This window comes from Mauremys mutica, chromosome 6 (genome assembly GCF_020497125.1).
Source record: "Mauremys mutica isolate MM-2020 ecotype Southern chromosome 6, ASM2049712v1, whole genome shotgun sequence".
Lineage (NCBI taxonomy): Eukaryota > Metazoa > Chordata > Testudines > Geoemydidae > Mauremys > Mauremys mutica.
Genome location: NC_059077.1, coordinates 33,451,553 through 33,478,215, shown reverse-complemented (window position 1 = coordinate 33,478,215; position 26,663 = coordinate 33,451,553). Strand labels below are relative to the sequence as shown.

The 26,663-nt window shown below is 42.6% G+C and overlaps 1 protein-coding gene across 2 annotated transcripts in view; it reads left to right on the top strand.

Annotated features, from left to right (window-relative positions):
- IL6ST (interleukin 6 cytokine family signal transducer) overlaps nt 1-24,481 on the top strand; it is a 65,549-nt gene extending 41,068 nt beyond the window's left edge. For both annotated transcript variants that reach the window (XM_045020925.1, XM_045020924.1), the window contains exons 10-16: nt 3,133-3,309; nt 4,816-4,917; nt 6,620-6,766; nt 8,576-8,716; nt 14,182-14,278; nt 16,173-16,254; nt 17,110-24,481. In XM_045020925.1, the coding sequence (XP_044876860.1) occupies nt 3,133-3,309; nt 4,816-4,917; nt 6,620-6,766; nt 8,576-8,716; nt 14,182-14,278; nt 16,173-16,254; nt 17,110-17,841 (1,478 nt within the window). In that variant the 3' untranslated portion in view covers nt 17,842-24,481. The remainder of the gene's footprint in view (nt 1-3,132; nt 3,310-4,815; nt 4,918-6,619; nt 6,767-8,575; nt 8,717-14,181; nt 14,279-16,172; nt 16,255-17,109) is intronic.
- Nucleotides 24,482-26,663: the final 2,182 nt, after the last annotated feature.

Sequence of the window (26,663 nt, the reverse complement as noted above, 5' to 3'; positions counted from 1 at the left end):
TTTTTGTCCCTGGCTAGTTTAATCTCATTTTTTTTTTGCCTTGGCCTTTCTAATTTTGTTCCTACAGGGGGTGGGTGTGTGGGTGTGGGTGTTAAATATATTCATCCTTTGTAATTAGACCTAGTTTCCACTTGTTGTACAACTTCTTTGAGTTTCAGGTCATTGAAGATATCCTGGCTAAACCAGGGTGGTCTCTTACCATACTTCCTCACTTTCCTAAGCATCGGGATAGCTTGCTCTTGTGCTCTTAATAAAGTCTCTCTAAAAAACAGTCCTCTCTTGACCATTTTTCCCCCCCTTAGACTTGCTTCCCACAGGATCTTCTCTCTCAGTTCTAAGTTCTGCTAAAGTCTGCTTTCTTGAAGTCCCATTATCTTTATTTCTGCTGTTTTCCTCCTATCATTCCTTAGCATAACGAATTATTTCATTTCATGATAATTTCACTCAAGCTGCCTTCTGTCTTCAAATTCTCAACCAGTTCCTCCCTATTTGAGAATCAGATCTAGAACAATGTCTTCTCTAGTTGCTTTCTCCACCTTCTGTAATAAAAAGTTGTCTCCAGTGTATTCCAAGAACTTGTTGATAATCTGTGCCCTACTGTATTATTTTCCCAACAGATGTCTGGGTAGTTGAAGTCCACCATCACCACCAAGTCCTGTGCTTTGGATGGTTTTGTTAATTTAAAAACCACTTCTTCCTGGTTAAGTGGTCTATAGTAGACTGCTACTATGACATCACCCTTGTTTTTTACCCCTTTTATCCTTGGGTGGAGACTTTCAACAGGTCTGCCTCCCACTTCTATTTCAATCTTAGTGCAAGTGTATGCATCTTTTGATATGCAAGGTAACACCACCTCCCTTTTTTCCCTGCCTGTCCTTCCTGAACAAGCTATACCCTTTTATACCAATATTCCAGTCATGTAAATTGACCCAACAAGTCTCTGTGGTGACACTTATGTCATCATTGTGATTATTCACTATTATTTCTAGTTCTTCCTGCTGCTTCCCCATACTTCTTGCATTAGTATACAGACGTCAAAGGTGTTAAATATATTTCCTCTCTATATTCCCTCTTGTCTCTCCCTTGTCCCTGCTGTGATTGCCCATGTTCTTGCCAGATTTCGACCCTTCCCCCTAGTGTCCATGTTCTGGACGTACCTGTTGGCTTTTGTCTTCTGCCCCCGTCAAACCTAGTTTAAAGCCCGCCTTATTAGGTTAGCCAGTCTGTATCCGAAGATACTCTTCCCTTTCCTTGGCAGGTGAACCCCCATCTCCGCTCAGCAATCCTTCTTGGAACAGCATCCTATGGCCAACAAAGCTGAAGCCCTCTTCTCAACGCCATCCGCACAGCCATGCATTCAACTCCAGGATGTCTTTGCCTGGGCCCCTATCTTTGGCTGGAAGGATCAATGAGAACACCACTTTCCCCCCCTCCCCCCATTTCCCTCACCCCCAAAGCCCTGTAGTAATTTCTGATCTGCTCAGGATCATACCTCACAATATCATTAGTGCCCACTTGGATGAGCAGCACAGAGTAATAGAGGGCCACATGATCCTCTGCAATCCTTCTGTAATGTTTCAGATATGGGCCCCTGACAGAACACCTCCTGGGATACCAGGTCAGACCGCTGATGAACGCCTCCATCCCCCTTAGGCCTGGTCTACACTAAGGGGGGGGGGGTCGAACTAAGGTACGCAAGTTCAGCTACGCGAATAGCGTAGCTGAACTCGAACTACCTTAGTTCGAAGTACTCACCCGTCCAGACGCCGCGGGATCGAAGTCCGCGGCTCCCCCGTCGACTCCGCCACCGCCGTTTGCGGTGGTGGAGTTCCGGAGTCGACGGGAGCGCGTTCGGAGTTCGATATATCGCGTCTAGATTAGACGCGATATATCGAACTCCGAGAAGTCGAACGCTAGCCGCCGACCCGGACGGTAAGTATAGACGTACCCTTAGAAAGGGAATCATACACCACCACCCTTAATTTCCTCTGGGGAGTGATGGCCACGATCCTTCCAGTCTTGTTGGCACATAGTTTCTCCTCCTTCACTTTTGGGGGAGACTTTTTTGCCAGGGCAGCATACCAGTTTTTCACTCTGTGGATGGTGGGCTGGGAGCAGAGGTGGGGAGTGCTGCCTGCTGCTAGAGGTAGCCAGTAGCCAAGTTCCTTCCTGTGAAGGAGCTGTTTCCTCCTCCCTTGGTGGTGCTACTGCAGTTCTCTCCATCTGGATTGGTTTCTCAATTTTGGAGGTCTCCATATGCATATTTTCAATGAATTCCTCATGTGCACAGATGCTCCTCAATCTAGCCACTATTTCTTGTAGCTCTCCTATCTGCCTCCTAAGAGAGTCTACCAGTAGGCACGTCTGACACTGGATGGTCTCAGCCTGGTGAGGAGACCAGGAAATGCAAGCCACAGTCTCTGCAAATCCACATCAGGACCTGGGTAGAGGAATCCATTGTTGGATTCTCTGTCCAGACAGAGATGGAGGTGGAGGAGCCAGGAGCAGTGGTGGTATTAGCAATGTGGGCCTTTTCAAACCATGTGACTTTATTCTTTCTTCCTCTCAAACTCCCCTGTTCACTAGCTCCCCTTGGTCACTTAGCATCTGGCTTTTAAGCCCATCTCTCTTAGGTCAACCCTACCTCTCTCATTAACACACAAGAGTAGGGTGATCAGGGAGAATCAAGGATCGAAGGACAGTAGACTAGAGCCTTAGTAGTGAATAATCAGCTAGCAGCTTAGTAGGCCTCTTGCTCCTACTCCCACATTGTCCCCAAATACAAAATCCCCAACAGACTGCACTGTAAGCTTTAAGCAAGTCAAAAGAAAAACCAAACATACAGACAAGCTTACTCACCTGCAAGAGTTAGTGCTTGCTCCTTCTTCAGCAGGGGTTTTCCCTCTTCCTGTTCGCTGCTCCCTGTTCACATGTTACAGAATTGCATCAAAATGGCTTTCTATGCCCACTAAACTTCACTCATGTTGAAATGTTGATGGTTTAATTTACTTCAGAGCAAGAGTAACTATGATTCCAGAGAATAGCAAGTGCAGGTTCCTTTGTGCTAGGAGAGAGCTATCTAATGAAGATGTTCTGTATTAATGGAATCTCATTCCTTTTTTCTCATTCTAGCTTCTGTGAAAGATATTAAAGCATTTCCTAAAGATGGCAAGCTTTGGGTAGAGTGGACAGCTCCTGACAATAGCGTGGTTAAATATGTGATTGAATGGTGCATGGTGTCAGACAGCTCGGACTGCACCACAGAATGGCAGCAGGAACTTGGTACTTCTCAAGGCACATTTTTAAAAGGTATATTTAGCAAACAATATCATATTTAAATATTTGTACCTATTCTAGAACTTAAGAATAATCAAGACCTTTCATCTCAATAAGGTTTCTAGAATAGTCAAAACCTTTCATCCTTCATACATTTTAGATGTATTCAATGGCTCTCTTACAACAGACTCACTTTATGAATAAAGAGGATCTGGAAGAAATGCATACTCTTATAAAACAGAGGTAAACAATAAGAAATAGAAAATGTTGTGCTGAATTGTGAACAGCATGCTGCCGCTGGTGGCTAATGCTTAGTGGGTCACTGCTGCAGGACATAAGTGCCAGGTGGATCTTTCACAGGCAATTAAAACTGCTGAAAAACCTAATTTTTTTTTAATAAGTTAAAAATTGCCACATGGTAATATGAAAGTTGGTATTGACTTGTGTAGTGGCAACTCAAAATAAAACTGTGTATAAATCCTAGGGCTTGAAACAATTCAAGAAGGGAACTGTTCTTTGAAAGGCGCATCATCAGATTAAGACTTCACAAAAAAACCCATGATATATTATCTAGTATTATTAAATAATGAAAGAACTTTAAAATCTAACTTACCTGTCCACTGTCTGTTGTCATTGTTTTGCTCTGGCGATTCAGTTGGCTTGGACAGTGAAACTAGACTTGGCATCCAGTTTCACCTCCAGGCTCTCAGGAGTAGCACAATCCTTGTACAGTGACACAGTCCTGTACACAACGGTTGCAGGGAAATAGCTTGTGCTTCTTTTTATAAATTCATTGAAATACATTTTGTTTCATTAACTTTAAAATTTTGGACCTGAGCTATCTAACTGATCCTCTAACTAGTCTCTTTTGAATGATTGATTGGCAATTCTTTAATACTTCAAAAAGATATATCTGGCTTCAAGACTAAGCTTGATAAGTTTATGGAGGGGATGGTATGATGGGATAGCCTAATTTTGGCAATTAATTGATCTTTGACTATTAGCAGTAAATATGCCCAGTGGCCTGTGATGGGATGTTAGATGAGGTGGGATCTGAGTTACTACGGAGAATTCTTTCCTGGGTGTCTGGCTGGTGAGTCTTGCCCACATGCTCAGGGTTTAGCTGATCGCCATATTTGGGGTTGGGAAGGAATTTTCCTCCAGGGCAGATTGGCAGAGGCCCTGGGGGTTTTTCGCTTTCCTCTGCAGCGTGGGGCATGGGTCACTTGCTGGAGGATCTCTGCACCTTGAAGACTTTAAACCATGATTTGAGGACTTCAGTGGCTCAGACATAGGTTAGGGATTTGTTGTGGGAGTGGGTGGGTGAGATTCTGTGGCCTGTGTTGTGCAGGAGGTCGGACTATCAAAATGGTCCCTTCTGACCTTAAAGTCTATGACTTTAGAAAAAGAAACTCAACTGAGTTTCTAGGTGTAAGGTGCATTGCTAAACTGTTTACCAAAACTGAAGTAAAAACTAAATATTTCATTTTGACTGAACTCTTTACTAAAACAGTGTTTTCCTTACAATTCTTGTATTAGGAGATATAAAGCCATTCAAGTGTTATTTGATAACTGTTCATCCATTGTATACTAATGGTCAAGGAAATGGACAATCTACAAAGGCATATCTTCAGCAAAGCAGTAAGTACAAAATACACATCTTATTTAAATTGACCTTTCTTGCTAACATAATATAGTCACAGAAGTGGGAGAGAGACCTACTAGGTTATGGCAACCGTCTCTGTGCACATGCAAGAATTTCCACTGTTGTACACTTCTTATATTACTGGCTTTCTCCAGTCTGTAGTTTTCAAATGACTTTGCTGCTTTCCTTGAGAAACAGTTCCCAGTCTTAATATCAGGAGGTATTTCCTGATATTCAGCCTAAACTTTCCCTTTCCTAGCTTCATTCCGGTGTTGCTTGTAATACCCACACATTGCCCTAAAAGGTTTTCCTCAGCGTTTCCACTCCCATATAGTTACTCCTTAGGCAGGTTACACTGTTTCATTCATTATACATCATTCTCTACAGGTTCCTAATCATTTATGGTGCTCTGAATCTGAGCTCCCTTCAATTTACAAGTAATAAGGTGTCCAGACCGAAAAGTAGTATTCCCAGGGCAGTTACACTAGAGCTGTATAGAGGGGGATTTTCACGTGCTTGCTGCATGACATACCTTTGCATATACAACTCAGAATTGCATTGATCATCTTCATTGGCACATCAGTGGTAAATTCATGTCCAGACTTGTCTATTATTGGTCCTAAACCTATCTGCTTCCCATATTTTTCTCTCCTGTTAAATATGTATGGATTTTTCTATCCCACTTTTACAGATATTAGTTTGCAGTTGTCCAAGGTGAATGCTTTCTACCCATGTTTCTATTCTAATCTCTAGATCCTTTTGGTCTCTTTCACCATTTCTCTTTACTTGCAACTAATGGCAATAGTCTTCAAATTTCATTAAACCATTTACAACCTCCTAGGTCTTTAAAGGTGATAAACAAAATCTCCCCTAGCAGATCCTTTTGATACTTCACTGGAACCACACATTCATGTATCAGATGAACTCAGATTTGTCTGAAGTGTGGTTAAACAGAAGATATTGTACTTTATCCATGCTTATTTGAATTGAATGTAAGACTTCATGAGACATTATGAAATTTTATTACTGAAGTACAAATATCAACCATTTTCCTTTCACCAATTCCATAACAAAAAAGGTACTACGTTTCTTTGGCAAGATCTACTTGTATTTCAGTTGTCTCAGGAGTTAAGTGACCGATTTCTCTTTCCTGTTTCTCCTTCCCCTCCTCCTCCCCCGTATTTAGAGTGTTATTTTGCAAAGGATAGAAGTTAAATTTGTTATGCTATTATTGCCAAGATCTTTCCTCTTTAATTTTGTTTTAAGATTAGTACTGTGCTTGCATCTATCAAACATCTGGTTCTTCCCCGATCTTCTAGAGTTCATCAGTTGAACAAAGTTTCTATACCAATCCACTTTGTCTGGATCCACTGATTTGTTTGTGTATTATATTTTCCAAGTAATCCCTTACTTGCTTTTTATAAGAATTATGGTAAGGTGTTACGCATATCCTAATTGTTCAAAATGTGTTGCTTTATTTTTCATGTAGAAGTCAGATTTTTAGAGGAATGTGCTGTACAAATATTTTTGTATTTTCAGGAAGTGAAATAACTCACTTTGCAGATAACATCTTCAAGATATTATTCCACTAAAATGTTTGAGCATGGTTTTATGTAGAGTTAAAATATGTTGTCCATTAACATACTGCTTTTCCTAATAGGACTATAATGTACTCTTAATTGTGGTCATCTTTTATAGTGCCTGCAAAAGGACCCACTGTTCAGACAAAAAAAGTAGGAAAAGCCGAAGCCGTTTTAGTATGGAAACCTCTTTCAGTGGATGAGCAAAATGGGTTTATCAGATATTACACTATATTATACAGAACTATCAGTGGCAATGAAACAGGTAACAAAGGCCATTTAATATTAAAATGTATTTCTTTGAATATTAACTTTCTGAAATATTGAGTTACTGACTACTGCACAAAGCAAGATAGAGAATTATGTGCACCTAGGAGTTGTCTCACCAGATCAAACTGTAAGTTCTTATGTTGTTGGGGATTTTTTTTTAAGTGAGAAGTCTTTTACAGAGAGAAAGTATACTTGGTTCTGCATTGGAACCCCTGTAGCTTAGTTACATTTGAGACCAGAAGTGTCCCTTCTAAGAGTACCAAGTGTCTGGTTCAGAACACGTCATACAATGAGACTTAAGGAGCTCAAATTATTTAGTTTATCAAAGAAGATTGAGGTGACTTGATCCTAGTCTTTATTGTCTAGACCTTTGGTACTATTTTATCCAGCAGACAAAGGTGTAACAAGATGAAACTAAATAAATTCAAAGTGAAAATAAGGTGCACACTTAACAGTAAGGGTAAGTAACCCTTGAAACAATAGTGGTTTCTCCATTGTCTTGAAGTCTTTAAATCATAACTGTATGTATTTCTAAAAGAAGTGCTCTTGTTCAATCACAGATTATTGGGTTTAATACAGGAATTGCTAGGTAAAATTCGGTGGCATGTGTTAAGCAGGAGGTCCCACTATATGATCTGATAGCCTTCAAATCTATTAAATGGAAAGGAGTCAGTCACTATAGACCTATACTTGTTTAAATGTCTATTGAACTTTCTGGCATATAGGTAATTAGAAGACTTGTTATCCACAACATCACTGCTGACCTCTAAAATTCTGTCTCATGATCTCTTTTATAGCTACTTATTATTAAGGCTACGATTTAGTCACGTAGGTCACAGCAGTCATGGATTCCATAACTACTTCTGCTTCATCTGTCAGCAGCTAAGCTGGGACTGTGCACCCCTGCCCTGCAACTGGGGCTGGATGGCTGGAACTAGGACCCTGCAGCCCCTGCCCTGCGGTTTGGGGGTGGGGGATGGAGGGCTGCAGCCGGCCTTTGTGCCTCTGTCCAGCAGCCACGACCAGCTCCGGAGAGGGGGCTGTACACTCCCTGTGGCTGTGCCCTTTGGCTGCTACCTAACCCCGTGGCTTCTGCTGGGAGCTGCAGCTGGGACCGTGCGCCCCTGTCCCACAGCTGCAAGGGGGGGGCCGTGTATCCCCCTCATGGCTTTAATGGGCCGTACGCTCCCATCACCCTGGCTGCTGCCAAGGCCGCACACCCCTGTCCTGCAGCTGCGGCCAACTCTGGAGCAGAAGCTGTGCGCCCCTCATGGCTGTTCCGCTCCCTCTCCCCTCCCCGCTGCGGCCGCTGTATCTGGGGCTGTGTCCCCGACCATGGTGGGGGGCTTGGCCTGGCAGTCCCATCCCCCCCATGAGACCCCATTCCTCCCCCCTACTTAGTCCTGCACCTGGTTATTTTTAGTAAAGTCCCAGACAGATCACAGGCTCCGTGAATTTTTGTTTATTGCCCGTGACATGTCCGTGACTTTTACTAAAAATAACTGTGACAAAAATCTTGGCCTTACTTATTATATATTTTAATTTCTTTTCAGTGTCTTTAAGGAAGATAAAGTTTAATGATTGGAATTAGGCGTTTAGATATAGAAACAAATTTCAGTAATTTTTGTCTTACAAAATCTAGCCTTTGAGTCCATTTTCAATGCTTCGTAAGTGTGTAACTTCCCATTAAATTATGTCTTGGATACTTTGTTCCCATACGTATATATGTAGTAGTGTTTTAGTATAACGTTTGTGGGTATTAAACAGGTTGTACCAGATAACTGTATAAACCTTTCTCTTCTAGCTGTGCCTGTGGACCCTTCCAAAACAGAATATACCCTCTCCTCCTTATCCAGTGACACTTTATACATGGTGAAGATGGAGGCACATACAGATGAAGGAGGCACAAGTGGTCCTGTATTTACGTTTACTACACAAAAGTTTGGTAAGAAGTAATCACATAAAGTGTATAGGGACTAATTTTAAAATGGATTAGTCATGCAGTTGCTCTCTTAATTTATGCACACAATTTATTTTTTTCTTGTAGTAATGCCTAAGGCCCCAAACCAATACAGCTCCTTTGTGCAATGAGTTCTGCTGACATATAGTAAAGGGCATTCTTCCCTAAATGTTCTATGTTCATAACGTAAAATATGTAATAAATAGGGTGCTGAGAAGGGGAGAGGATCACGTAAGAGTAATGCAAGGTTTTTTGTTTTTTTTTCATAGAGTGTGTGCAATTTTGTAGGTATAGCATACTTTTATATTGCTGGCAGATGGTTGGATCTGTGACTTAAAAGTCAAGTACTGCTTTCTTAGGTGCTTTAGGGCATGGCTACACTTGCAGATGTAGAGCGCTGTGAGTTAAACCAGGCCTCAGAGACCGCAGCAGGGAAAGCGCTGCCATGTGTTCACACTGTCAGCTGCAAACACAGTGGCGTAGCCACATTTGCGGCACATGCAGCGGCATTGGGAGCAGCGCATTGTGGGCAGCTATCCCACAGAGCACCTCTTCCCATTCTGGTGCTGTGGCTCGTGGGAAGGGGGCGGAGGTGTGTGGGGCATTCTGGATCCTGTCCCAGTGCCCCATGATGCATCGCTTCGCATCCCATCAATCCATACTTCCGTACACATTTGGCATCATCTTTCAACGTTTTTTGTACTGTGCACTCTGTCTTCCCGTTTGGTCTGCGGGAATGGATCCTGAACTTGAGAGGAATATGCTGATGGGTCTCACCAGCATGTCACGTATTGCAGTCAAGTTACTCCTTAAGCTACAAAGTGACAGTGAGGAGTCCGACGATAATGTCGACTCGCATAACGCAGATGACACGAGGTTACTTGTAGCATTCACAGACGTTCAGCACAGTGGAACACCACTTTTTGGCTCGGGAAACAAGCACTGAGTGGTGGGATCACATCGTCATGCAAGTCTGGCTGCAGAACTTTCAGATGAGGAAAGCCACTTTCATGGGACTGTGTGCTGAGCTCGCCCCCACTCTCCGGCACAAGGACACGAGATTGAGAGTTGCCCTGCCTGTGGGGAAGCGGGTGGCTATTGCAATCTGGAAGCTGGCAACTCCAGACAGCTACCAATAGGTTGCTAACCAGTTTGGAGTGGGAAAGTCGACCGCTGGAATCATGTTGATGCAAGTTTGCAGGGCCATTAATCACATCCTATGTGTGATGCACTTACTTGCAGTGTCTGTTTACTTTCCTGAGCTACGGTATCTTTTACTTAATGCAATAAAGAATGTTTTCAAAGCCAAAAAAATCATTTATTGAAAAGAGACACAACTGCTGGGGAAACGGAAAGGGCATGACACATCTGTGCTGTGTGTGAGGAGGGAAGGGGGCAGGGTGTGGAACGGGACAATCACAGATTTACGTATGTCCTGTTATCATATTCAGCCTTCCTGTCTGGAGTGCTGCGCAATGAGTGCTGCACTTCAGGCTGGCTAAAATGCACGGTGATGGGGATTGAGTGCAGTGGGTAAGGGTAGTAATTTGCAGGGCTGGGTGGTGAAGCTACAGGTGTTGGAGGCAGCTGGTGGCGGTAAGAAACCGGATGCTGGGGGACAGGGCCGGCTTTAGGAAGTGCGGGGCCCAATTCGAACATTTTCGGCGGGGCCCCGGCAGGGATGACTTAAAAAAAAAAAAGTTAAAAAAAGCCTTTCATTTCTTAGCAACCAGTTCCCTGTAAAAAGTTCTGTTTTAAGGGATGTGCCACAGTATGTATTTTTTTGTACCAATAGGGTTACCATACGTCCGTATTTTTAAAAATTCCTCCCGGATGGCGATTTAAGAACCAAAAAGCTGGACATGTCTGGGAAAATACGGATGTACATTAACCCTACCTAAACTTCTTTTTTAAAAAGATGGCCTGAACTAGAACTGAGCTCTGTTTCACATGTGTGGGTCCCCACCACTCCCTGGGGGTGTGCTAGGGTGACCAGATGTCCAGATTTTATAGGGACAGTCCCGATTTGGGGGTCTTTTTCTTATATAGGATCCTACTACCCCCCACCCCTGTTCCAATTTTTCACACTTGCTGTCTGGTCACCCTAGGGTGTGCACGTGTGTGGGTCCCAGCTGTTCCCTGCCCCTCTCATTGAAGCAGGTGTGCAGGGTTACTGCCCTGGGAACTGCAGGGCACCAGTGGACATGGGGCTGGCTGGAGGCAGGGCAGGGGCTGACTGGAGGTAGGGTCTGGCTGCAAGCAGGGCAAGGGGTGCGGGGCTGGCTGGAGACAGGGGGATGTGGGGTGGGCTGGCTGGCTTCAGGCAGGGCCGCAGGGGGTGCGGCAAGGATTGGCAGGGCTGGAGACAGAGGAGTGCGGGACTGGCTGGCTTCAGGCAGGGGCGTGCGGCCGGGGTTGTCTGGAGACAGGGCAGGAGGTGTGGGGCTGGTGCGGGCAGGGGCTGGCTGCAGGCAGGGCAGGGAGTGCGGGGCTGGGTGCAGGCAGGGGCTGGGTACAGGCAGGGGGTGTGGGTACAGGGGGTGCAGCCCACCCTGTACGGTAAGTGCCTCCTCCTCTCCCCTCCCTCACCAGGGTAGCAGCAGCAGCCCGGGGCTCAGGGGCTATTTAAAGGGCCCGTGGCTCCCCTGCTTCCACCGCCCCAGCCCTTTAAATAGCCATGGGAGCCCTGGGGAAGTGGCAGGGCTCCAGGGGCTATTTAAAGGACCGGGGCAGCAGAGGCAACTGGAGCCCCCCGCTACCCCAGGACTCTGGGGGTTATTTAAAGGGCCTGGGGCTCCCCTGCTTCTACCACTTTAAATAGCCACGGGAGTCCTGGGGAAGCGGCGGGGTTCCAGGGGCTATTTAAAGGGCCGGGGCAGTAGAAGCAAGGGGAGTCCCAGACTTTTTAAATAGCCCCCAGGGCTCCAGCAGTGGGGCTCTGGTGGCAATTTAAAGGGCCTGAGGCTCCAGTCCCTGCTGGGAGCCCCAGGCCCTTTAAATTGCCTCCTGGGGAAGCTGGGCCACCCCAGTACAGCGCACTGGCAGGGCTTGGGTGCGGGGCCCTCTTAAGCGCGGGGCCCGATTCGGGGGAATTGGTTGAATTGGCCTAAAGCCGGCCCTGCTGGGGGAAGTGGGTTGGCGGTGACATGGGTGCACAAGGGAAAGCGTTTTGGGACAAGGGCTGCGGAGGGAGGCAGGTGCTGATCTGCTTCATCTGCAGTGCTATGAGCGCCTGTATCAAGTCCGCTTGGTGCTCCATAATGCTTATGAGCACTCCATGCTTTGGTGCTGGTGATCTGCATTTTGCTGGCAGAGCCTCCTTTCAGTCTCCCGCCACTCCTGTACGTTCTGATTTTTAGTAAGACACTGTTGCATGACTTCATGCAGCAGGTTCTCTTTGGTTCTTCGCGTACACTTCCTGATTCTTTGTAGTCTTTTGGCCATTGATAACAAGGATGGTTGGGATCTCAAGGTTGCATCTGTAAAGCCAAACTTAACAGAGGCAGCATTGTTCACACTAGACAGAGCAATGATTCGGCCATACTTAAAGACAAGTACAGTGTACACAATATCAGAAAGTGCCAGTCAAAAACGAGTGCACATAACCCACAGGAGCCCCAAAATGGTGAGTAAGCACAGGGGCAAGGGGGACTGATTGTTTCAGGGCCATACTGCCTTTAGGGTTGGTTCTGTTCCTTGGGGAGAGCCAACAGCTGCAGGGGGCCCCTATACTGAACTCTGTCCCCACACTTTCCACAGGATGAGTTCGTCCTGGAAGATATCTCGCTGCTGAGGGTAACCTGGGAAGCAAGGGATGGGCTTCTACAATGTGGCTTCCGCCATCGCTCTTATGCCACGTGCCTGTGTGCAGCAATGGGCCCCCCGCCCCTCACATGGACATGTTAGCCTTACTGGGAGAAGGAACACAGTAGCTCTGCCAAGGAACCTGTGCAAGCAGATTGCCCAGCTTCTGCATGAGACATTTGAAGAGCTCACTGAGGCCAATAACTGCAATGTGAGAGAGCACATCAACTCCCTATTCCGCATCTAGGCATGCACGCAGCCCTAACCCTTCTTTCTGCAACCCTCCTCGCCCCAAGAGTCTGCACCAAACAACTACCTTCCCAAAATAAAAGCCACTTACCGGGCACCACCTCTGCTGTTTGTTCTTCCCCAAGCACCGTCCACTGTGACTGGCTACCTTCCTCCTGGCTTGGAAACAGCTCCTGGCTGCATGCATCTAGGGATGCCAGGCCATCCTCTGGCTCTGGGTCCCTCTCGTCCTCAGCACCCTCGCTCCTGCTTTCCGCCTCCTGCCTTGTTGACCTCTGCTATTATGGTCTCTGAAGTGTCCATGGTGGTCTTCGGAGTGGAGGTGGGGTTGCCCCCAAGTATCGCATCCAGCTCTTTGTAGAAATGACAGGTCGTGGGGGCAGCATGGGAGCGGCGGTTTGCCTCCCACGCTTTGTGGTAGGCATTTCGCAGCTCCTTCACTTTAACACTGCACTGCGTCCTAGTCATGGCCCTTGATATCTGCCCGTAGGTATTGTAATTCCTATGGCTGGAGCGCAGCTGGGACTGGACAGCTTCCTCCGCCCAAACACTGATGAGGTCCAGCACCTCGCCATTGCTTCATACTGGGGATCGCCTGGTGCATGGAGGCATGGTCTCTTGGAAAAATGCGCTGAGAGCACTCCGCGCCTTGCTGTGCAAACAAGAAGGGGAATTTCAAAATTCCCAGAGAATTTAAAGGGCGGGTCTGACAGTTGGTCACCTGAGGGCAGGACAGTAGAGTTCAAAGTGACAACCAGAGTGGCTAGAACAGGAATTATGGGACACTTCTGGAGGCCAATCAGAGTGCAGGGTGTCCACGCTGGCGCCGCAGTACTGCAGCCATGGTTTAACAAGCTTTACGCTTCTCGTGGAGATGGATTACCAGGGGCGCCCCAGCCGCAGTGTCAGGGAGCTCTACGTGCCTTGCCAGTGTGGACTCCTCAGGAGCTAGGGTGCCTGGGGCTGATTTAATGCACTCTCATGTGCACATGTAGACAAGGCCTTAAATATGTTATGAACTCTTCTAAACTTCAATTGAAGATACTCCCCAATATCACAGACTCTAATGTTCCTCTAATGAGAAGGTGCTAAAAGTGGGATTTCTTTTTGTTACCCCTACTCTTGTAAGTTCATAGTTCTTGTAATGTATGCAATAATAATAAGCAAACTTAGCCAACATTCTTAGCTATAAAAAGACTCTCACCGAGACTTTAAAGATAACAAAATAGATCATATTTCAGTTCAGTTCTATTAGGGTATAATATGGTAAGCTTTATGACTCATGACAAGGCAGCACTGTATGTATTAGTTTGTTTTTTCCTTTTGGAATGATTGTCAGGGAAAGTTCTGCTGAGCACTTCTTCAAAAAACTAAAATTGCTTTTTTTCCTTTTTTAGGAAAAGGAGAAATAGAAGCCATAGTTGTACCTGTGTGTCTGGCATTCCTGTTGTCTGTCCTTCTGGGAGTATTGTTCTGCTTTAACAAACGGGACTTGTAAGTACATATAGCATTTTACTATATCTGAGCATGACAGTAATATTTCACTGTAATTTATGTATCATGGGCCTGATTCTCATCTCTGAGTGATTTGTCTGAGAAACTCCTTTAAAGTAAGTGAAGCTGCACCGTATTAAAACAAGTTTGGGAGGAGGGGAGGAATTGGGTCCATGTTCCTCTTAGAGATACGGAGACTTTTGCAATAACAATGCTGTAACAATAATTCAAAGAGCTCTTTTTAAAAAGATTTTGTTCAAGCCTGTTAACTGAATGTGATAGGAAATTCTTGCTGGTTCTTGATTTTTTTTTTTTCAATATAAACTGAAATTGTTGATCACCTGAGTTTCATATAATTAGTACAGCATCAAGAAATTCTTTACATCCCACCAAAAAAATCTATTTTTTGCAGTCTGTGCAATAAAATGAGTTAAATAATGTAAGCCAGCTTTTTTTGAAGGGGAGGCAAAGGCACTACACCACTGGAAGATGTCTCCCTCTCTCTTCTTTGCAGCTTTTTCTGTCCTGTCTTATAGCTCTTTCAAAAACTCTGCTCCAAGTAGTAGCTGCTGGGAGAGATGCCGACTTTGAGTTCCCTGGGACGTGCTCGACCCCGCTTCACCCCAGGCCCCACCCCCACTCCACCCCTTCCACCAAGGCCTCACCCTGCTGCATTCCGCCCCCTCTCCCAAGCACACCGCACCCTCACTTCGCCTCTTTCTGCCCCCATTCTTCCCTCTCCCCCCAGCGCCTCCTGCCAGCCGCTGATCAGCTGATACTTGGTGGGCGAGAGGCGGGGGAGTAAAGAGGAGGAGCTGATTGGCAGGGCCTGCTGGTGAGTGCTGAGCACCCACTATCTTTTTCTGTGGGTGCTTCAGCCCCAGAGCACCCACGGAGTCAGCACCTATGACTGCTGGCACAGTGCCTTTGCCTGGGGAAAAATATAAACTGTCTCTATGCCTGGTCACTTGGCCACCTTCAGATATCCTCAACAAAATTACATTTTTTCATAATGGGGCTCTACCAATCTACCTTTACTTGTCCCTCTTAGGGATGCCTCTTAATGGGCCTTAGCTGAAAGACCATCTGGCAATGCCTGTTAACTAAAACTATTTACTTGTCGGCATATTTTCTTCCCTTTCTTTAGCAAAGAGGTTTAAACAGCTAGGAACATCCATCACATTGTATTATATAACTGTTTTAATATTTGATGGTCTTTACAAATTACTAGGTTTTGATCACTGGTTATGTTTAAGGAGCTTGTCCCTATTTCCTCAAGGAAAATGTCATGAACCAGATTCAGCTGGATTGTATTTAAGTGTGTGTGCATTTTTTCTATAATTTTTTTTCTATGTATTTATATTTTTAATTGCAAAGTCTGTCTAGACATTTGTGGCACTCCTCACCATGGCACCAGAGCATCTCTGTCAGCATGATCTATATATGTTTTTAAAAAAAAAGAGAGAGAGAAAAATATCTACTTTTTCCAGTATATTGAGTAATGCTCATCCAGTGAGATTTAAGTGTCACTTTGTGCCTTCAAAAGTGCTATTAGATTTATTTTATGACCTCTCCCAAACCCCCTACTGTTCTATTTTTCTTTTGTTCATCTTATTTTATGTGGGCGGGGGAGCCCCAAATCAAAATGTCACAAAACTAGGCTATAAAGCCAATCTCCTGAAGTGGCAGTGAGCATGAAGTGTTCTAGGTATGACTTTGCAAATGAGCACACCAGACATCAAATGTGACAGGACAAAATCGGTATCTGTAACACTTCTGTCAAATATTTAAGAAGACCAGTAATTGTACATTAAGAATATAAAGCACAACTGTAACCATGTTTGCAAGTTTTGAGGGTTCAGGAAATTTATTTTCCATGTTTTTTATCCTGTAGAATTAAAAAGCATATCTGGCCTAATGTTCCTGATCCTTCCAAAAGTAACATTGCTCAATGGTCCCCTCAAACTCCAACTAAGGTAAGATTGAATCTTTATGATAGTACATAAAATATCTTAAGAATAAACTGATGAATAGGAACCCTTTAAATGGCTATTCAAAGAAACCTGGATTTTCAACCTGTTAATCCTGAGATATAGGAGGAAAATTTTATTTGAGTACTATCAGTGTGTTCAGCATTAGGCAGATACGGTCACAAAGAGCTCACAACCTAAATTGGATTCTGTTAATATGGGGCTAATTTTAAGTTTCATAGGTTTAAGGTTCAGGGCTTAATTCTTCTCTCACTTCCCCAAATGTGTAAATCATGAGCAGCTAAGTGGAAATCAATGGAATTGTTAGGGAGTTGAGAATTGGAAATTTGTTGGAGCAATTTATAATGAAATACAAATACAGAGAGAGGGGTAAGCAGATACTCGCATGTGTGTGTGGAGTGGCAACAAACTGGCATGCTGCATAGTAGTGTAGAAGGGGAAATTCTGATCAAGGAACCAGGACAAACTTCAATGAAAATTGCTATGAGATATTTAATATACATGTAGAGGCGATAGCATTTCTGTGGTAAGGTCTTAATCTGAAATACTTCTGCAGGATACAATGCATGGTGCTCAATTTATTCTCAGTATCACAGAAGAGTAAGGGTTTGGGTAGACCCTTCATGAAACTCTGCTCCCACGGAGTTTGTGTACTTAAGACTTTGATACTTGGAAATGTAAACCACATTTTCCATCTTATGGCAAATACTCAAGAAGAACTGCCAAATTCTGCAGAGAACAGAACCTGTTGGAGTCTCAAAGTGCATAAAGAATAGAAAGTGAGACTCCATGACTCTTTTTCCCTCATAGGCAACACCTAACTTTCTTCTTTTCTTTCAGCATAATTTTAGTTCCAAAGCTCAGATGTATCCAGAAGGCAGCTTTACTGATGTAAGCGTGGTTGAAATAGAAGCAGATGACAAGAAGTCCTTTTCAGAGCAGGATCTAAAACCCTTCAACTTGCTTAAGAAGGAAAAAAATACTTCAGAGGGGCACAGCAGTGGTATTGGAGGATCCTCATGTATGTCTTCTCCTAGGCAAAGTGTTTCCGACAGTGATGAGAGTGAATCTGCACAAAACACTTCAAGCACTGTACAGTATTCAACTGTAGTACTCAATGGCTACAGAGACCAAATTCCTTCTGTTCAAGTCTTTTCACGGTCTGAATCCACCCAGCCACTGCTAGATTCAGAAGAGAAACCAGAAGATAACCCAGGAGGAGGTGAAAGTGCAACTCCAAGGCAGCAGTATTTCAAACAAAATAGTAGTCAGGATGAAACCAATACAGATGGGTCACATTTTGAAAGAGCAAAGGAGGTGACTCCTCCAGTAAACGAGGAGGATCTTGTTGGACTTGCACAATTACAGATTTCAGGTCACAGTTCACAGCTGTGTGGCTCTGGGCCAGAGAGAAATAAGCCTGAATCTGCTTTGGCAGATGCGTTAAGTCCAAGTACTGAGGGACAGATTCTGAGACTGGAAACGATGGGGATAAACACAGCAACAGTTGATGAGATACCAAAAAGTTACATGCCACAAACTGTAAGGCAAGGGGGGTATATGCCCCAGTGAGAGGAGAGAGACTGGCTCTGTTAGGCCTTCAGTAGTGCCTGATCCATTTCTTTTTCCCCTGTGTTTCTGATGAGTTAAGCTAAGTATTTTTATCTGAAATCAGATAAAAATATTCAGATTCATTTAGTGAAGATAATTTGATGGAGGGTACATGAGTACTATCTTTCATTGGGATATTTCCAGTCCAGAATTACTGGAGATCCTCTTATAAGCACTACATAGATTCTCTTATTTGTCTGAATAATTGAACAGGCCTTTGTGCTGCCTTGCAGTTTTGTTTGTCTTTGTAATGTCACATTTAAACATGATTGATTGAAAGTAGCAAGTTTTATTTTGTTACGTAGGCCAAGGGGCATCTAAGAGAAAAATACTAGGAGCCTTCTGGCCAAGGCTTTGGAGCTGTGCTCTGGCTCCGCTCCAGCTCCAGGCAAAAACCTGCAGCTCCACTGCTCCGGAGCTGCTCCACGCTCCAGCGCCGGGCTCCACTTCAAAGCCCTGCTTCTGGCCATGCATGATATTAAAGATGCCTACTTTGTATAAGCTTGATTAGACCAGAGTGTTCCTCCAAAGGTAAAAAAATGAAAGTACAGTATTATATATTTTTAAAACGTTATCCAGTGACCAAACAGTTTCGGCCCACACTCGTCCCTGACTAACTCTATTGACTTCAGCGGAGTTATAGAAGGAGTGAATTTGGCCCAATATTTCTAATGTAATAGCATCAGACTAATGTCTCAAAGTATTTTAGGCCTCATATGAAGAATTGTAAAACGAAGGACTGAAGTACTTGTCACAAATTGCAATCAAAATGCCATCACTGCGTAACTCCCTATGAATGCTAGTATAGTCATCAGTATTCTGCCTCTCTCTCTCTCTCTCTCTATGTATGTATACACACACATTTATATACACTCACCTATATATAGAAACTAGGCATAAAAACTACCTACCTTGTAATCTGAGCCAAATGCATGGCAATTAACATTTCATATTTAGCATTAAAAACTTTGAAGGAAAATGTAGGTAAGAAAAACTCCCCTGTAGGCGAATTGAAGTGTTTATTTAAAAATGAATATCTGTTTATCTCAAATCCCTGACTAACCATACCATATATCTTTGTTTTAGAATTTGCCTGTTTACCATACAAGGTTTGGGCAGGGGAAAGGCAAGAAGTAATAAAATGTAATATTCTAAAATAAATTAGCATGTGTAGGTTTTAGCTTTTACAAATGTTTTAGAAGAAAAATACTTCTTCCTTTTTGCACTGCTGCCAATACTTGGATTCTATGATTTCCTTGCTACAGTGTAATGAGCTCACTGAAACCAAAAGTGGCATAAGGAAAACCATTCCTTGCTGTAGTAAGGCACTGATATTGCTCATACTTTGGGAAAAATCTAGAACCCTGAACTTGGAAGTTGACAGGTAAAACATCCTTCCATTTTTCATTATGAGCCTGTAAGCAAAATATCTAGATCCTGCTGCTACAATTCTTGACACCTACCTCTTTTCCATTCTTCTTTCCAACTCTCACATCCTAGAGAGGATACAGTTCCTAAAGACAACAATCCTTGATATCCTTATAGATCTTGTTACTCTGACGAAGCTTTTTTCCCAGATGCCATCTGATCAGCTTTACAAAGCTATTTCTTGTAGCTATAGCTGAACCTAGTCCATTTAGTTTTCCAGTCTGATATTAATAAGTCATGAGCATCTCTAAGTCTTTGATTCTCAGGTAATTCAGAAACACTACAGGCTGTGTTAGGAAAAATAAAACCTCATTTTATATTTAACAAAATAATTATTTTTTTTCACAAGATCGCTGTACATAAAGATTTATCTTCCTGTAGGTCCTCAAATGCAGTGGTTCCCAACTGTGGCCCATATACCACTGGTCTGCAGAATACTTGCTGGTGGGATGTGGAGAGCTGGCTGGTCACATTTCTAACTTTGCTTATCTCTGTCTGTTAATTCACGTTGAAGGGCAACTTTAAATTTACCTAACTCTCCATGTAAGTAGTTGCTATCATTGCCACAGGGAAGTTACACAGTAATGTTAATGGCAACATGATCCATGAGACTCTCTTTAAGATGCATTCCACACTGTGGAAACTTTAAGACATCTGTACTAGGATATCTGGAAAAGCTTTGTTTTATTCATTTATGCAAAATTCCTTATCCTACTGACATGTTTCTCTCAGTAATAATGTATCATAGGTAATAATTGGAGATATACCAATCTTCTAGAACTGGAAGGGACCTTGAAAGGTCATTGAGTCCAGCCCCCTGCCTTCACTAGCAGGACCAATTTTTGCCCCAGATCCCTAAGTGGCCTCCTCAAGGATTGAACTCACAACCCTGGGTTTAGCAGGCCAATGCTCAAACGACTGAGCTATCCCTCCCACCATACCTTTGGTACCCAGAAATTTAAGGGTTGCCATATTGCTGTTGCAGCACGCTCTGATTTTGTTGCTTTTCAGAAACTCCTCCATAACATTTCAGTTGGTTGGTCTGCCCATCTTGAATTTTTTTTTTCTGGGGACAAGGACCCAACAGTATCCAATAAGCCTTTAGAACTCCCCAGATGATGTAAATCTGCTGTATGAATCATAGTACTCCAAAGGCCAAACTGTGCCCCTTTACTAGAACACATCTTTGTAGCACATAAATTAGAATTTAGGAACTAATTTCTTCATCTGGTATGTGTGGAAGAATTGCCCATTTTCAAAGGGTCCTGTGAAGCTTGCAATTGAAGCTGTATATTCTGTTTTGAAGGTTTCCCTAGGTAAAGTACATGTAGACCAAAAAGATGGATCAAACGAACCCTGGAAGTATGTGTATTAAGAGCCTCAGCAGCCGCACTCTTAGCGCTTCAGCCTTTGTGCTCTTGTCCCATTAACTTCTACTGAGACTTAACCAATTAGGTTGCTGGTTTCTGACTTTCACAAACACTAGTGTTTAGAGACCTGATGTCTTCAGATACAGTTTTAGAGCTCTTTCTTCAAGCCAGTGATACAGGCTCTTTATTTTTGAAGGATGAGAGTTGATGACCATTTACTCTTAACACTGAAATCATGCTCTGATTTATGTAAATGGAAGCCATTTCAGACATTGTTTTAAATCCCAGCTCACCTCCCGCCAAAATTAAATGTAATGTCAGAAGGAAAGAGAATCCCATTTTTAAGAGGAGCACCCAGCAGTGATCGTTCTGATCTAGTACTAGTGGTATCTGATATTCAGCATTACTACAGATTAATAGGAGCTGTCTTGCTATTATATGAAAGACACACCCCCAGGAACAAAGCTCTGTATTTCTCATTCCTATTTAAATTTCAGTATTTAGACTGATGCAGAAGATAGAAATAAAAGGAAAAGGTTGTAAATCCACATTTATGTAGATGAACTCATTATAAAATTCACAACAGGTAAAAGCAATGAGCAATTACAGCCTGTTCATGAAATTTTTGTCTGTGCCAAAATTGTACACTGTGCAGTGTTCAGCTTTTGACCTGAAATAGTTAACTTTAATTTTGTACTTTTTAAGTCTGGAAAATACTTTTACACTTAATTTTATATTGGACACTGTATCTTGCAAGCAGTTTTTTAAATGTGGATGTGTATTAACAGTCTCTACCTAATCTTCTGACTATTACTATACATACAAAGGCAGACTTTTTCTTTTTTTACACTATGGTGCACTTTAAGAAAAAATAAAGGCATTATTAAAATAAAACTACATTTAACACTGACATTGCTGTGTGCCCATTTTGATTAATTGCCAAGACTGGTATGCCTCAGATGGGGAAAGTAGAAATCTTGTATGTTGTTTGTTCAACAGCAGGGAAGATGGAGAGTTAAGAATAAGCATCTTTTGTGCACCAGCACACTTTGAATGTCTGCTCAGTGCAAATTAGCTAGTTGCTTGTCTCTTTATTCCTACAACAACTATAAATGTCTTTTTAATACCATACCATAAATTAACCATGGCTTGGTAATATTCTGTCCCAGCTGCAGCTGGGATCTCTTGGTGATCCTTTATGTCTAAATAGTCAACCCAGACAAAGCCCCAATCCTTGACAGTGGCCAAGGATTGCAAGGCACAGCCTGGGGGCAGCAGAGTAGAAGAAGCCACCTTTTGTGGTCCTCAATCTTGGGCTGGCTGTGTACCATTCTAGGAGCTTGGCATAAGTTACAGCAGCCTGAGGATCACACTAAGGTTGATTGTCAGGGGTGGCTGAGACATTGGAGTGTGTGGCTGGGGATTGCTTATTTTGGCATTTGGGAGAGGGCTGGCACAGGGGTGGTTATATGAGTAGTTCAGCACCAGGGGACCCCTCTGCAGTTTGCATGGAAGTGAGTCTCCTATGGCTGGGTATAGAGTCCTTCTGCACTAGCGGCGCAGCTGAGGGTTGAAACCTAAATCAGCCTTTTGGTGTCTGAATATCATGTGCATGATGATGCAAGCCATCTTTTTGACTTCAATAATAGCTGTCATGCAGCTCTCTTGTGGTTACAGAGCCCAAATCATTGTCTATTCTTATACCATTCACATTGTTGCAGGGCCTGAACCCTATTGACTTAACTGAAAATAGGTTCCCAAACTGATTGTGGTCCATGGAGACCTGATTGAACATGTGGTACTCTTCCTTGTTTCTAGTTATTTAGCCTTTTTTAATGCAATTAAGTAAATTTCCTGATATTATCTTTCTGTATAATCAGTTGCTTGCTGTTGCTGCCATTGGGACTGTCTGCCATGTGAACTCCGTTCCTCCCAATCTCTTCGCTAAAATGTGCTCCAATCTAACGGGCAAACATTTTGACAACCTTGTCTTAACCATTTATGTCTAACTTTACTACTGCACCAAAAGTAAATTTGACACTAAAAATGCTGCTATTTCAGTTTTCATTGGCTATAATAAACTTGCAATTCATTTTAAATACAACAGAATGCATTGCTGAAGTCCCTATTTTAGGCATCATCCCATTTCAATTAAGGGTCAAGCAGAAACTTACATTTTCTCATAAACTTGGTTCATGAATCAGAAAACTGCACTTTGTAGGGAGGGATGGGAAGAGTTTTTGAAGCCAGAGTAAATCTTAACTGTGCGCTCAAAACAATAAAATAAGTAAAAAAAAAAAAAAATGAAGCTATTGTTCTACAAACCTATTCTCAATATTTGCTCCCTCATTTATCATGGTTTTTGCAGGCTAAACCATTCTCTAAGGGAAAGTAAGGATTCTCCATTTTCCTTGTTTAAACTACTTTTAGATTCAATACATGTCTGTTCTTGAGAAACTGATACCATGTGAGGGCCCAGAGCTTCATCTCCTGTTGACTTTAGCTTCAAGCTGTTACCAACACAGCAGAGAGCAGCTCAGCATGGAGCCCTTGGCAATTTCACATTTGCTTTAAAGAGATCTTTGCAAGTAAGGAATGCAATAAAAACATCAGTACTTTAGAAACACATTTCTTCTGCAATGGATTGAATATAAGTAGATAACACTAGAGCTGTGATAATGATAATGATTAGAACAATTTGACTTCCATCTTGTTTTATGGACTTAGATGTCTTCCAGGCAGTGCACTACCTGTAATGGTTACATTTCTTTGTTGACGATTACAAACTTACTGGCTTTTAAAGCAGTAAATGAGCAGCCTTTGCTATTTTGTTTCAGATCACACCTCTTTTTTGTCTTTTCCCTATCAAAACTTATTGCTTATGGGGACACTGTGTCAAAGTGCAACTTGGGTTTTTTTTTGTTTTTGTTTTAAGTTAAATAGGAACAGGTGCTACACCTACCCGTTAAAACTTTGTAGTCACATTTTCCTAATTATAAAATATTTTTCTGAATGTGTGAAGTAATGCAATAAAAGGGGAAACTGAACTGAGCATGCAAATTATTTTTTTCAGCTCTAGTGATCTTCATTGTTTAAAATCAAATGATTTTTTAAAGGTCATTCCTTTTAAGCATGCTGTCTGCCCTCTGTCAGGTAGATAGGAAGGGAGTGCATTTCAAATCTAGGTGTGAAAGCACATGCACAATAATTGTGCATCTCTGTACTCAGTGCAGTAAAAATTTAGCTTAAAATATTGATATGTCAATGAGTTACTAAGTAACAAACTGACTAACATTTTCTTATTGGGTTCCAGAGGCAAGACTACTAAATATTAAATACTGTTGGGTGACTATACAGGCATCTAGACAACTTCAGGCATAAGCCACATACGCTTTCTTGTTAATGAAAATGTCCAATGCAGTTTCAAGACATCTGTAACATTTGACAGTGAATGTAAATACGAAATGGAGTTTAATACTGTTTGTATATTCAGAGTAATTAGGGCTTGCAAAAACTAATATTGATTTTGTATGCCAGCTCTAAACAATTCACATATAACCAGAATTTAAACTCACAAGTGCTGCTTAAGCCTCCTCTATATAGAAACATGTTGAAATCGCATTCCAGTATTAATCCCTTTGCAAGCTACTGTTTTGTTTATTGTTCTGTAAATGTTGTGAATTGTGCTGTCAACAATTTTTATTGTAACCTTGGATGTCTGTCTCCTCTTTACTGTATTGTACCTGAACGTTGCTTTTCTATCAACTATATTTTCTAAAGTAAAAAAAAAAAATTCCAAACCTGCCATTACTCTGTATTTGCATTTGTCAGTTTTGTCCTGAGGCTAACTTTATGTATGGACATTGAACACAAAGCAGTTTGCCTTTTTTTGGCTTTATACAGTTGTTATGCAATTATTGCGTCTTGGCCACTGTACCAATAGGCTAAAATAAAAAAAAACTTTCCAGAGAGATTTAAGAGGCTGTGGAAGAGTCAGCCAAGGGCGAGGGGGAGATTGAGCAAAAGCATGTGAGTATATATTGGAGAACTGGCTATACTGGTGGGCACCGAACTCTTTCTAGTTGCTTAAGCCTGGTCTACACTAGGCGTTTAAATCGGTTTTAGGAGCGTAAAACCGATTTAACGCCACAACCGTCCACACTAGGAGGCACCTTATATCGATTTTAATGGCTCTTTAAACCGGTTTCTGTACTCTTCCCTAACGAGAGGAGTAACGCTAGTATCGGTATTAACATATCGGATTAGGGTTAGTGTGGACGCTGATCGACGGCATTGGCCTCCGGGAGCTATCCCACAGTGCACCAGTGACCGCTCTGGACAGCATTCTGAACTCGGATGCACTGGCCAGGTAGACAGGAAAAGCCCCGCGAACTTTTGAAATTCATTATGCAAATTTATGCAAATTTGGAGTAGTCCCGTAGTGTAGACGTACCCTTATATCATGCCTTTTACCACTCTGGTACTATACGACAATGGCAACTGGTCAGTGAGGCAGTGTAGCTTAGTGGAAAGAATCATGGGCTGGGAGTCAGAAAACCTGTGTTGTACTCGTGGGTTTGCTATTGACTAGATGTGACACTGTGGGGGCAAGTTGCATAATAAACTAGGCATGGTCAGGAAAGAATATGCCATTGTCTGATAGTTAGCAGAGAACTTGTGGGAAGTTTGAGGATAGAGTTCCAGGCAGCCTTGTTTGTGACTAAGTTCAGTGGGGGTAAAGATGTCAATCAAGCCTCTACTGGAAAGCTACAGCCCTAATTATGAGTAACATATTACAGACATATATGCTTGTTTTCCAGCATGCTGGGCTTCTCCCATGCAGGAATTATAATAGTCCAGGTAAAATCTAACTTGTTCTGATCTATGTACGATGCATCCTTAGCCAAATTGTGTTCTGACACTTGACTTCATGTATGACCAGTGGTTTGGTGTGGGTGCAAATGGCTGTCATTTAGGACAGAGTGTGGCCCATTGAAAGAGTACAATAAAGTGGAGCAGAAAAAAAAAAAGAAAAGCTGAAATTGTACTTCTAACAGTATTGAGGACATACGTAAAATACCTGGAATGGGAGTGAGTATAAAGAGGAGCGTAGCTCTTTGTACAGATACAGAGGAGAATATATTGAACACACTAGTAATGAGGAAATAATTTATTCATAAAATTTTGTTTTTTTTTTAAAAGGGCGTGCTCTTAAAGTTAGACCCAGTGTCCATGTGCTAAAACATTTACCCACTTGTTCTGCATTTTCTGTATTTTTCCTGCAAATGAAGTGATGGAGACACAGAAAGCAGCCTAAAGAGCCATTTGCATGTTCAATCACAGTTACAGCACTTGCAAATGTAAAATTTATATCTATGTATGAAAGACCACAGGCTTCCCTTCCTTAAATTATCTGCCCATTAAGAATTTGGGACTAAATAGATAATTCTTTGTGGCTGCAATTCTATTGACTTTTCAAGACTGATAAAATCTCAGCATACCAGGGCTTGCCTTCCTTAGCCATCTTTTTCTGCTTCTTGGGGTGGTGGGGGGAGAATCCTCTTATGTTAAGATAAAACCTTAAACAATGTATTTTACTATGACAGTGTCTATTGCCATGGCAGGTAGACATTTTGCTGTATATATCATGAGAATGGAAACTAGGAGCAGAACAAAAAGCAATGCCTCAAGTTACAGGCAAAATAAACATATCTTAAGACTTAGTTAACATGGGGAATGTAATCTAAAGAGTCTATATGAAGAGATGTTTCACAGTAGCAGCCGTGTTAGTCTGTATCCACAAAAAGAACAGGAGTACTTGTGGCACCTTAGAGACTAACAAATTTATTTGAGCATAAGCTTTTGTGGGCTACAGCCCACTTCATTGGATGCATGTAGTGGAAAATACAGTAGGAAGATATATACACACACAGAGAGAACATGAAACAATGGGTGTTACCATACACACTATTAGGAGAGTGATCA